A 13,130-nucleotide genomic window follows, 5' to 3' on the forward strand; every position below is an offset into this window, starting at 1 on the left:
AAGTGTTCCTGAGCCCATGTGGGAATATCCGTTACAGAATGATGTGGGTTTTTAATGCAGTGCCGCCTGAGGGGTCGAAGGTCACGGGCATTCAGTGCTGGTTTTCTGCCTGGCCGCTTACCTGCAGAGATTTCTCCAGATTCTCTGAATCTTTTGATGATATTATGGACTGTAGATGATGAAATCCCTAAATTCCTGCAGTTGCACGTTGAGAAACGTTGTTCTTAAACTGTTGGACTATTTGCTCACGCAGTTGTTCACTAAGTGGTGAACCTCGCCCGTCCCTGCTTGTGAACGACTGAGCCTTTCAGTGATGCTCCCTTTATACCCAATCATGACACTCACCTGTTTCCAATTAACCTGTTCACCTGTGGAATGTTCCCAACAGGTGTTTTTTGAGCATTCCTCAACTTTCCCAGTCTTGTTGCCCCTGTCCCAACTTCTCTGGAACGTGTTGCAGGCATCAAATTCAAAATGAGTGAATATTTACAAAAAACAATGAAGTTTATCAGTTTGAACATTAAATATCTCGTCTTTGTAGTGGATTCAGTTGAATATCAGTTGAAAAGGATTTGCAAATCATCGTATTCTGTTTTTATTTATGTTTTACACAACGTCCCAACTTCACTGGAATTGGGGTTGTATATATATATATATGTATATAAATAAATGTGTGTGTGAGTGTGTGTGTGTGTGTGTTATTGTGTGTGTGTGTGTATGTTAGAGTGTGTGAGTGTGTGTGTGTGTGTTCTCCCTGGTCTCGCGCTTCTAAGTCACTACTGTTTGTTTAACAGTAACGCGCTGACAGGAACACGTGGCCTTACCCCGCCCCCTTCCGCCTACGTCATCCATCATGGCTGCGCGCGTGTGCCGGCTCCATCACATCTCCCTGCATGTGTCGAACGCGGTGAGGGTCGCGCGCGCGCTCGCCTCGCGGTTCCAGTTTGCGGCCGTGGGCGCGCGCGTGACGGCCGGGTCGCGGCAGCTCGCGCTGCGCAAAGGATCCGCCGTGTTCGTCGTGAACGAGCGGCGGGAGCGCGAGCGCGACCTCCACGACGACGATGGGCACGACGGCTACCTGTACGACGTCCGGCCGCGCTACGCGGTGGACAGCGCGTGCAACGTGTGCTTCGAGGTGGAGGACGTGGAGGACTCGTGCGCGCGCCTCCGCGACCGCGGCTGCGACGTCCTCGTGCCTCCGACCGAGGTGCGCGACCCCGACGGCGGCGGCAGCGTCACCTACTCCGTCGTGAAGTCCGTCGTGGGGAACGTGTGCCACACGCTGCTGGACCGGAGCCGGTACGATGGCGGGTTTCTGCCGGGCTTCCGGCGGGTCGAGGGCGGAACCGCCCCGGACCCGGACCTGGACCTGGACGCGGACTCGCGGTGTCCCGTCACTCATTTCGACCACGTGACCTTCGCCTGCCCGACGCGCAGCGCTGGGGACGTGATGAGGTGGTACGCGGAGAACTTCGGCTTCCGGAGGTTCTTCATTAGCAGGTTAGGGGGCGCTACACTGACCACGCCCCCAAACCCCGAAGACCCCCAGGGCGTCTCCGGAGATGAAGGTGTTAGTAGCGAGTCTGTGCTGCAGTATCAGCCTCGGCTCTTCTGGGAAGGCTCTAGATGTTGAACATTGCTGTGAGGGTTTGATTGAGCATTAGTGAGGTCAGGTACTGATGTTGGATGGTCAGTTCTGGGTCACTCCAGCTCATCCCAGAGGAACTGGATGGAGCTCCATCACTCCCGAACACTGCTGGGGCCTTTATTAGGGGCAGTCGTGGGCTGGAGGTCAGGGAACTGGCCCTGTGACCGGAAGGTCGCCGGTTCGATCCCCTTGGCTGACGGTCCATGACTGAGGTGTCCTTGATCAAGGCACCTAACCCCCAACTGCTCCCCGGGCGCCGTGGATAGGGCTGCTCACTGCTCACGTGTGTGTGTGTGTGTGTGTGTGTGTGTGTGTGTGTGTGGTGTTTCACTGCATGCGTGGCTTAAATGAGGAGGTGAAATTTCACAGAGACAAAATCTAATTCTATAACCCTCCAGTCCACACTTGGCACTGGGCCTACAGACTTTAGGCCCAGATGGATGGATACACAGACAGACTGATTGATTGATAGATCGATAGATACATTGGTTGATAGATAGATATGTAGATCGATTGATATATATTGATTGATAAATAGATCATTTGATATAGAAAGTTATATTGATTAATATGATAGATAGATCGATTGACACATTGATTGGTTGATAGATAGGTAGATATATAGATAGATAAATTGATATAGAAAGATCAATAGATATAAAGATAGATATACAGATTGGTTGATCTAGATTGATAGACAGAGATGGATCGGTTGATATAGATAGATAGATAGATAGATAGATAGATAGATAGATAGATAGATAGATAGATAGATTGATCACCCAGAGGGAAAGTCGTCTGTTACAGCAGCACAAAGTTGAGTAAAGAGCGAAACGAGTGAAAGTTATGCAGAGATGCCCAAACAGAAGTAAAGATATATGATAAATATTCTAAAACAGCCATGAAACAGAACGTGCAGTACCAAAATGAGTAAAACTGCAGAAACTGGGTGCAGTGACCATGCAGGGCTGCGTCTCACGTCCAGGGAGTACGCGTGGTAAACGATAACGTACGTTAACAGTGGTATATTTATATAATTTATATTTGTATAATTTTTAATTAAATTTTTTAATTAAAGTGAAAATCCACCTCTTTTTCAAAATATCTGTATAACTCAGTGTGTGAGGTGTAATCAGAGGTTCTGAGGGTTTGATGTGAAATGGTTCAGACGCCTTTACAGTGGTGGTGATGGGAACCAGGCGTCGCCATGACTACAACACAGATATAGACACTTTATTTACCATCCAGAACCACGATGCTGACATCACTGAGTGGTGTTTGTCTTTTTGAACAGTGACGAGGACGTGGAGGAGGGCTACGTGTTGAACCAGCACGGCATCGGCCTGCGGCTGACCGCTATGGAGTACTGGAAATGCAGTGAGGCTGGACTTAGCATCCCTTTCATAGACAAAAAGGAGCCGGACTGCAAGTTCGTGGTTGCAGAATCCCTACCTGAGCAGGGTATGATCTGGGTTTAACGAGCCCATCTGGGCCAGTTCCACTCCGCAGGAAATATCGCTGCTGTCGGAAAAAAACTCGTATCTGCATTTTTGTTTGTTTTAGACATAATTTGAAAATTCCGGTTGTTCTTTACATTGTATATAATTTCATGATGATTGGACCAAGAGAAACGGCCCAAAATGACTTGGAAAGACGTCTGGTTCCATTGACTTACATTAAAAGTAAAGTAGGTTTTTCCTACTCCTGTGAAGTTAACGTTTTGGAGATACGAGGTTTTCTTCTAACAACAGCGATATAAAAAAATCACTAGTCACGTTTACATGCAGCCTAATGATCCGACCAGCAGCTCAATCAGAATAGAATCTGTCCATCTAAACACCTTAGTTGGAATAGTCTAGTCTGATTGAGGCCATTCGGAATACAGCTTCTATCCGACTGATCGAGGTGGGCAATCCTGTAAATAATCCGTTAAATAGAAGAATAATATCCATGTAAACGTCTGTATCCGATTACATTCCCTATCGGAAAGTTTCAGCCCGTTCTGCATGTGCGCCGCGTCACAGTGAGAGTTTATACCGTTCAACACGGCGGAGCAGAAACTGGTCTGCAGAGGAGACGAAGTTCATGCTCTGATCTTTAAAAGACGGCGGTGGGACGGACGTCCAGCTTATGCGTCTCAGAGCACGACGTCTTCCTCTCGGCCTTCTTTAATAAGGACGTGTGAAGGACGTTTTCCTGAGTCTGACGTCATTTTAAAGCAGTTAAAAACACAATCACTGCTCACTGCTGCTCATCTCACTCTGACTGGACTCACGGGATGCTGGTTGTCATGGTAACGTCTACTCTAAGCAGTTCTCCACGCGTGTGCATCATTTTGGATCTGATTACGTGTAATTCGCGTGTAAACAGAGATTTTCATCAGATTGTTGAGTAGAGTGAGAATAAACGCCTCAGTCTGACTCCGTAATCGGAACGTGTTCAGTCGGATCGGCAATAATCTTTGCATGTAAACGCAGTCGCTGAGCTGTTAGTCTTCTAAACGAGTTTGTGTTTAGCTCATACTCAACCTGATGAGCTCTAAATGATGTTGAACGTTTTATTTCATTAAATCGTTTCATGGTATTCCAGTGATGTTCTGCAGTCATGCTGCCACCTGCTGGTTGGCAACTTCGAGGTCATTTGGAGTGACTGTCTATTATGAGACAACTAAATGTTACCGATCCAGCGAGGACAGTAAAACACGTTTGTTTTGGGAATAATCACACAAATATTTGAAAGCACATTAACCAACATATTTACAGGCATCGCCTCGATTTTATTTGGTTTATTTTTAAGACAGGATATCTTTATTGTGAGTGTACAAGTGCAGTGACTGCTAGACATACTATATTTTCATACTATATATTCCAGTTTCATTGTTTTCTGGAATCTTCACCTCGTCTTTCTGTCGGAGCTCAGCCAGACTTCCCAGACTTCCAGCTCACCTGCCAAATGGCAGCAGGGAATTCTTAATGATACTGTGAATACCAGCAGAGTGTAAAATGAACTTATTTATTACCCGGCTGCAGTAGTCTTTCCATGTTTCCTTTATTAGATCAAAGCGTTAAAAAGTGATCAAAACTAAGACACAAGCTCTATACTGCCCTCTAGTGGAGCAGTCCAGACAGCTCATAGGTCTTAAATATGAGAACATTAATAGTGAAATTCCACCAATGTTTCTAAGTGTGAAGTCATTTAGAGTGACATAGTGTAAAATGGTTAATTGTACAGAAACGTATTGACTGATGTCTTTACAGTGGTGGTGATGGGAACCAGGCGTCGCCATGACTACAACACAGATATAGACACTTTATTTACCATCCAGAACCACCAGAGAACCTACACGAGTCTTCTGAGTGCTAGTATGTGATGCTGATGATTGTTAAATAGTGGTATATCTTTAAGATTTCTTTCAGGCACTATTCTGACCTACAACACTCTGCATGTTCTTCTCCACTATAATATGTTTTTAAAATGTGTTTTAGGCCAAATTGTGTTCTCAGAACTATTATAAAGCATCAGGAAACGTGTTTACAATTTCATATAATAACTTTCTGTGAGGAGCTTTTAGAGGTGGACGTCTGGTTCCTATCACCACCACTGTGAGCAGCTCTGACTCGGTCAGTTTCTTTAGAACAGAGACGTTTCACTCCAGACCGCCCTGTTTACACCTAAACCAGTTAATTATGTAGAAAATTTTAAAAATTGGAGGACTTCCCCTTTAAGTTCAGTCATCATAAAGCAGCTCTGTGTAAATCTTTGAGTTTCACGTCGGCCGAGGTGCCTTCCTTGGTGCGAGCAGCAGGTTTTTCTTCTTCAAACTGCTGTTAAAAGCACAATGGGAGCTCTTGTGGTTCAAAGGTGGGTTAAACACTTCAAAGGCTTGAGTGCTGATGTAATGATGAAGGAACGTATTGAGTGACTTTCAGCTTTAATCCCACGCCAGCGCTGTGTTTTGATTAGTTTGTTTTCTTTGTGGATCAGGCAGGAATCAGGTGGATTCGTTTCTGCAGCAGCACGGGGGTCCAGGCATCCAGCACATCGGCCTGTTCACGAAGAACATCGTGTCCACAGCGCAAACTATGGCTGAAGCCGGGGTGGAGTTTGTGTCTCCTCCTCCAGCCTATTACACTGAGGTTTGCTGCGCAATATGTAGTTCATACAAACAAGCCATATGATGTTTAAGCAGTAGAACCTGAGAGGGGGTGTGTTATGGTGTAATACCATCCCGGCTGTGGTCTGGTGTCTGTAGATCATCCCAGCCGTGATGTTACTGGTGATAACTCCCTCCTCGAGTGCTCTACTGCTTTAATACAGCAGTTAAATAAATACAGTAAGAAATGAATAAACTGGCCGTGAACGCGGCTTTAATATGTTTTAATGTTCAGCTCCTTCCTCCTAATTATAGCTCCTTAACGAGCAGCTCGTTGCTACGTCAGAGTAACGAGCTCCGCCCACTCGCTGCTCAGCCGGCAGTTCGTTCTCCAGCTCCTTACACTAAATTCCCAAACTGTCGTCTCCACTGAGCAGCTTTTCAGTCGGCAGCTGTGACAGAAGAACAGCTGAACAACCTGGAATCAGCCAGAAATGAACCCAACACCATTCGCCAGACGTGTCTGATCTTCAGAGTCGGACCAAATCAGACTGAGCCATAAAACTGAGCCAATATCAGGTTCAGCTCAGTTTGGTCAGTTTGTCCAGATCAGTATTAATGTTGTTTTGTTCCAGCCGGTCTGTAAAGCTTCTTACAGCCAGTTTAGTTTGGCGAATGGTGTTGGGTTCATTTCTGGCTGATTCCAGGTTGTTCAGCTGTTCTTCTGTCACAGCTGCCGACTGAAAAGCTGCTCAGTGGAGACGACAGTTTGGGAATTTAAAGGGTAAATGAACAAGAATCTGGAGAATCTCTGACTTCAGCTTCATATCACTGAAGAATTAGGGGGGGGTGATAATAAATAACTGCCCCCCTCTTTGAAGGCATCTGATCCCTAAATGTAACTAAAGCCCAGCAGTGAGGAGCTGAACTTTCCCCTCCTCTGCTGTCCCTGCAGACGGGCAGGGTCGCCTACAGAGCGGCGCTAGTAGCTGTTAATGAAGTGATGCTCTTTTATTAGAGGGTCTCATTTCAGAGGAAGATCTCAACCACTGCCCTGTAGCTGTTAATGGGTTAAGTGTAAATGAGTAAAAAGTAGATTAATATTACAGCTTTGAACTGATGTGATAAACATTTCATAAGTTTTGAAACGTGCTGTTACTCCCAGCTCATATTTGGGAACTGAGCTACAAATACAGCACATTTTGAATCGTTTGTTTTTGTGATGTCACAAACCAACACATTTACATATAACCGCCTATTTCACCTACAGCAGCTTAGCACCATCCAGCTTCACGCTGACGCTATAAGGAGCCTTTCAGCCTGAATGAGGCGCAGGAACGAGGCTGGGAAATGCTGTCCGATTCAGCCGGAACTGTTATTGACGGCTTCGTTCAGTTATTGACGGCTTCGTTTAAAAACAGCGTTTTCTCTTTACTCAGGTTATCAATGTCTGATATTAAAAGTAGGATGTGAAACGTTCAAGTGTGACAAATGTGCAGAAAATATGAGACATGAAAATCAATGAATTCAGAAAGGCGAATGCTTTTTCACAGCGCCGTAGACGCTGCTCACCTCTGGTTATCTGCGCTCTCATTAGTCTTGAATGTCTTGCTCTGGCAGGTGGGGAAGCAGCAGGAGATTTTGGAGGCGGGGCTTGATCCAAAGGAGCTGAAGCAGCACGGCATCCTGTTGGACACTGACCTGCGCAGCTGTGGAGACGATGGAGCGAGTGCGCCCAATGGGAGGTAGGAGCCATAGCAAAGTCTCCATAGGGAAGTCTGTTCACTCAGCAGCCAACGCCGCCCGGCAGTTATTTCCACCGAGGCCAGACTCCTCCAGGGGCTCCTCTCTCCTTGAATGGTGGAGTCTTGTTTGAAATGAATGATACAATCTGACAAAAGCCCATCAATAGTTTGTAGCGTTTGGCTCAGTAACTCACAAAACCGGCGCTTTCCCCAGTCGCTCCGTATCCAGCAGGCTGATTGGCTTTTTTATTGAAGGGCGGGACTTTCTCCGCTAACTGAGAATATCGAGCCTCACAAGCACAGATATCCACGCCGAGATGGATATTTTTGGTTAGTGGACGATTCTCAGTCCAGCAGCGACACTGAGGTGTTTAAAAACTGATCCACTCAGACCAGCACAACACACACTAACACACCACCACCACGTCAGTGTTACTGCAGTGCTGAGAATGACCCACCACCCAAACAGTACCTGCTCTGTGAGGGTCCATGGGGGTCCTGACCACTGAAGAACAGGGTAACGTATATAAAAATATTAAAAAGTGTTATCGGTGCATCTCTGGCTGGAACTGCATGCTGAGATTCCATTCGCACTCTATTCAGCTTCAGTCTTCATTTTTCCTAAATGGGAACACAGCTGAGCGGTCACTGTCAAGCATGTATATGGGTCACTTTAACACATTTTAGTGCCACAGCTGAGCCATTGCCCACACTCAGGGATGGATTACTGACCAGCAGTCCGCTGTAGATGCAAAAATTAGAGGAACGAAAACCCCAAAGATTATTTAAGAACAATTCTGACTCGGTGAGTTTATCTAGAACACAGCGTTTCATACCAAACCACTCTGAACTGCTCTGTTTACACCAGAAATTTCCCTTTAATATGACTTCATTTTCAGAATATGCAAATGTGGGTTTTTCCTCTATAAGAACTGCCCTTTTCTCCGCCTACTCTTCCGGTGCTGCTCTGGCCTGATTAAAAACGCTAAATATTACAGAAATGTACAAATAATTAAGCTGTGCATTGACTGCATACCAACCACAACCACAGCTGGATCACAGTGATTGGATGGATGTCAATGCTGAGTTCAAACAGGGTCCCTGTCTGTGTTTGTGAACAGGTACCTGCTCCAGGTGTTCACCAAGCCCATTTTCTCTGAGGACACGTTCTTCCTGGAGCTGATCGAGCGCAGGGGGGCCACGGGTTTCGGCGAGGGCAACATCCGCGCCCTGTGGAGGTCTGTTCAGTCTTACATGGAGAACGAGAACCGCAAACACAGACTGGACTCTGAAATTAAAACCAAGCAAACCGGACAGCACTGATGACCAGTCCGATGGCCAGAGAGCTAAATGTACCGTCAGATTAGATATTACACTTATTTATCCTTGACGTTTGAAAACTGTGACTCTTAGAACGACACTCCTTAATAAAGACCATGAAATGGTGAAATGAGCTGTATCTTTTTGTTGAGCTGCGGAGTTTGTGTGTTGTGAGACTAGTAGAGAACACACTGGATATTAAATATACTAAATATAACAGTTCATGACTCGTGCAAACTTTGTGGGTGTGGCAACGTTCTGCACCGTGTACACTAAATGGCCAGAAATATGTGGAAGCCCCACCTAATTACTGAGTTCAGGTGTTTCAGACACACCCATTGCTAACAGGTGTAGAAAATCAAGTATATAGCCTTGCAGTCTCCATAAACAAACCACTGGCAGGTGAATGAGTCGCCCTGAAGAGGACGTGGCCTCTGCCACAGGTCAGTTTGTGAAGTTTCTGTCCTGCTAGATCTGTCCCAGACAACAGTAAGTGCTATTATTGTGAGGGTCAAGGGGCAACATCAGTTCAGTTGGGGGGGTGTAAAGTGCCGCCACTGGACTCTGGAGTAGTGAAAACATGCTTTCTGGGGTGATGGGTCGCACTTCTCTATCTGTCAGTCTGAAGATGAATCTGGGTTTGGTGGATGTCAGGAGAACGTTACCTACCGGAATGCAGAGCCAGTAAAGTTTGGTGGAGGAGGGATGATGGGCTGGGCTGTTTTTCATGGTTTGGGCTCTCGGTTCCAGTGGGTGATGTTGAAGCTACAGCACAAAGACACTGTACACAGTTAAGCTTCCAGCTTTGGGTCAGCAGTTTGGGGAAGAGCCTTTCCTGTTCCAGCAGGACTGAGACCCTGAGCACAAAGCAGCTCCATAGAGACGTGGAGAAACCAGTTTGGTGTGGAGGAACTTCAGTGGCCTCACAAAGTCCTGACCTCAAACCCATTGAACACCTTTGGGATGAACTAGAATGGAGATTGTGAGCCAGAGCCTCTCGCCCAACATCAGTGTCTGACCTCACCAATGCTCTTCTGGATGAATGGGCAGAAATTCCCACAGACGCTCTCCAACATCTTGTAGAAGCTTCCCAGAAGAATCTGCAAAGGGGGACTGACTCCAAATGAATGCCTATGGATTTAGAATGGGATGTACAGCAAACTCATATAGGCGAGACTCAGCTTTTCACATACGTTAATACTTTAAATATACACAAGTGTTCAGTCAAGAGTTCTTTAGTAAAGCCAAAGGTTCTATTTAGAACCTTGAGATCTATACAGAACAGTTTGCATGCCTAAATGGTTCTTTGCATGGTAAAATCCTTCTTCAGATTGATGGACAATGTGTTATATAAGGTTCTAGATAGCACCAAAAAAGTTATTCCTTTTAGGTGCTATGTAGAACCATTTTCAAAAAGGTTCTATGCACTTTATAAAACAATGGTTCTTTAAGGGTTCTTTAGTAAAGCAAATGGTTCTATATAGAACCATGAACACTCAGAGAGCCTGGTTCTTTTAAATGGTTCTTCAGCTGGATGATGAAGGAGCTGTATATGGTTCTTTTTGAAAATGCTTCTATACACCACCAAAAAAAGGTTCTTCTACTATTACGTTGTCAAATTTGTAACTACTAGAACCCTTTTCAAAAAGGTTCTATATAGAACCATATATAACACATTGTACATCAATCTGAGGAACCCTTTCACATTGCAAAGAATCCTTTAATCATGCAAAGGGCTCATGGTTCTATATGTAGAACTATTTTTCTCTACTAAATAACCCTTAAAGAACCAATATTTTTGCGTGTGTACTTTAACATATTAATTAAATCTACACTTAAAAAGATATTTCTTCAAGGGTTCTTTAGTAAGGAACCATGAGTTCCACGTAGAACCGTTTGTATGCTGAAATGTGTTTTATAAGGTTCTATATAGCACCAAAAAAGGTTTTCTGTTGTTTCAAGCTGGACATCATAACAAGAGCAGAACTATTGTTGGTGCTGTATAGAACAAAAGGTTCTTCATAGAAGTTATGGTTCTAAGAAACCTTTCTGTGCTGGAGAACCTGGAGAGCCATCTCTTAGAGTGTGTGGAGTATTTAATGATCCTTTTCTGTCGGTGAATCTCGGAAAATCTCGGTGTTTTTTAATCCAAACATTGTCCGAGTAAAGCCACCGGGTGGATCCATAAAGACCTGCACGGACTACAGGCTGGACTCTATTCTGTCCGCTATAGCGCCCTCTACTGCAGGAGCTGATATTTGCAGGTCCTCGCTTGTGCGAGTGTGAACGTTGGTGTAGGATGTCGTGTCCTTGTCCTCACAAATGCGTTGATGATGATACACACAGATGTGTTATTTTGAGAAGGGTAATAGACGTGGGCCTCATTATCATATGTATGAGGGTCTGAATGCTGATCTTGGAAGTTCATGAATACTTATGAGGACAAGATGACCTCATCCTGTTTTAGCAGGCTTGGACAGAGAGGCCTGATAAAAATAGACATCAACTAGTGCCAAGTAGACTTATAGGTTCTAATAATAATAATAATAATAATATATTTTATATAATATTTCATTTAAATGATTCTGTGTAAATGTTAGTATGCAGTACAGTGTAGTACAGTGGTCTACAACCCCTTGGAGAGCCTAGTTCCAACCACGATTAGCTGATTTTCCTACTTGAGCGCACTTGATCCAACTCTCGGCGCTGATCACCCGGTGTAGCTGGTGTGCAGCCCCAAACTGGGCTGGTCTGCAAAATTAAATTGTTGCGATGAAGAAATTCTTCTGATTATTTAAAAGTGAGTCGGGACGCTGCGCAGAATTGAAATAAAACCTGAATGCCATGGTGCGCAGATCAGCTGGGAAAAGGAAAGTATTACAACATGTGAGATGATGAAACTGAGAAAAACGATTGTTTTTTTTAAATATTTACCTGTTGTGAATTTAATGCCAACAACACATTCCAGTAAAGTCGGGACGGTTCTGTTCACCGCTGAGCTTCATCTCCTCCTCTTTAACAGCTCTGTGAGTGTTCGGGAACTGAGGAGACGCTGCTGCAGCTCTGACAGTGAGATGTTCTCTGTTCTTGTCTGATTCAGGATTTCAGCTGATCGTCAGTTTCAGGAGCTCATTTGTCATAATTTTCATTTCATAATGTGCCAGATGTTCTCAGTGGTGACCGGTCTGGACTGCAGGCAGGTCAGTTTAGCACCCGGACTCTTAATACGGAGCAGTGCTGCTGTAATACAGTCAGAATGTGGTTTTACATCGTCCTGCTGAAATAATCAAGGCCTTCCCTGAAATCCTATGTGGTTGCTAAAGTGTTACTAGGCCATTGCTATAGTATCCCAGGTGGTTGCTAAGGTGTTGCTGGGCTTTTGCTACGTCATCGTAGGGGGTTGCTAAGGTGTTACTAGGCCATTGCTATGGTATCCCTTGTGGTTGCTAAGGTGTTACTAGGCCATTGCTATGGTATCCCTTGTAGTTGCTAAGGTGTTACTAGGTCATTGCTATGGTATCCCAGGTGGTTACTAAGATGTTACTAGGCCATTGCTATGGTATCCCAGGTGGTTGCTAAGGTGTTGCTGGGCTTTTGCTATGTTATCCCAGGGGGGTTGCTAAGGTGTTAGTAAACCATTGCAAAGGTATCCCAGGTGGTTGCTTATGTGTTAATAGGCCATGATCTGGTGTCCCATTTGGTTGCTGAGGCAATGCCGGGATACTGCTTTCATATTCCAGGTGGTTGCTAATATGTCCCTAAATGTGCTGGTGAGTATGTGAGTCTGTTTGTAATGTCTGGGGGGGGCAATGTGAGAAGTATCCTTTTGTGACGTCATTTATAGAAGATAGATTAAATTAGAAGTTCAGAGCAAACAAAAAAACAAACAATACTGAATCATTGAGATGTGGAAATATTTTGGGAGCACGACTGGAAGTGGCCTAAAACACCTGTTCAGTGCAGCTTTTAGACCAGGGCTTTACTGAGCACATGAGTGGGGCAGTGAGAGGAGAGTCCAGCGGGACACTCAAGAGTCCGTGAGCCTCAGAGGAGCAGGACTGGACTGGAATTAAAGAGGATATGCAGTCCTGTCTGTGGCTTCGTGGTCATCAGAGAGAATTCAGTCGTCCTCCTCAGATCATCTCAGCTTTCACCGAGGATCCTCTGTACGTCAGCACGTGGTCTCTGATTACAGCCGTCCAGGCTTCGGGTGCCAGCCTTTAACAACAGCCGCCCGCCAAAATGCATGAAGACAAAATTCCAGGGCATCACAGAATCTGGCTTTATAGTGATGATCCCAGTTCACTGTGAGTGGACTTTGTAT

The 13,130-nt window shown here is 45.2% G+C and overlaps 1 protein-coding gene across 1 annotated transcript; it reads left to right on the plus strand.

The window, feature by feature from the left end:
* The first annotated feature begins 853 nt into the window (after window positions 1-853).
* On the plus strand, window positions 854-8,936 carry hpdl (4-hydroxyphenylpyruvate dioxygenase-like). The gene is made up of 5 exons (XM_017688764.2): window positions 854-1,500; window positions 2,943-3,109; window positions 5,633-5,784; window positions 7,362-7,486; window positions 8,608-8,936. Exons 1-5 carry the CDS (start codon window positions 854-856, stop codon window positions 8,807-8,809), a joined length of 1,293 nt encoding a protein of 430 aa, XP_017544253.2. The 3' UTR covers window positions 8,810-8,936.
* Window positions 8,937-13,130: the final 4,194 nt, after the last annotated feature.

This window comes from Pygocentrus nattereri, chromosome 13 (assembly GCF_015220715.1).
Source record: "Pygocentrus nattereri isolate fPygNat1 chromosome 13, fPygNat1.pri, whole genome shotgun sequence".
Classification (NCBI taxonomy): domain Eukaryota; kingdom Metazoa; phylum Chordata; class Actinopteri; order Characiformes; family Serrasalmidae; genus Pygocentrus; species Pygocentrus nattereri.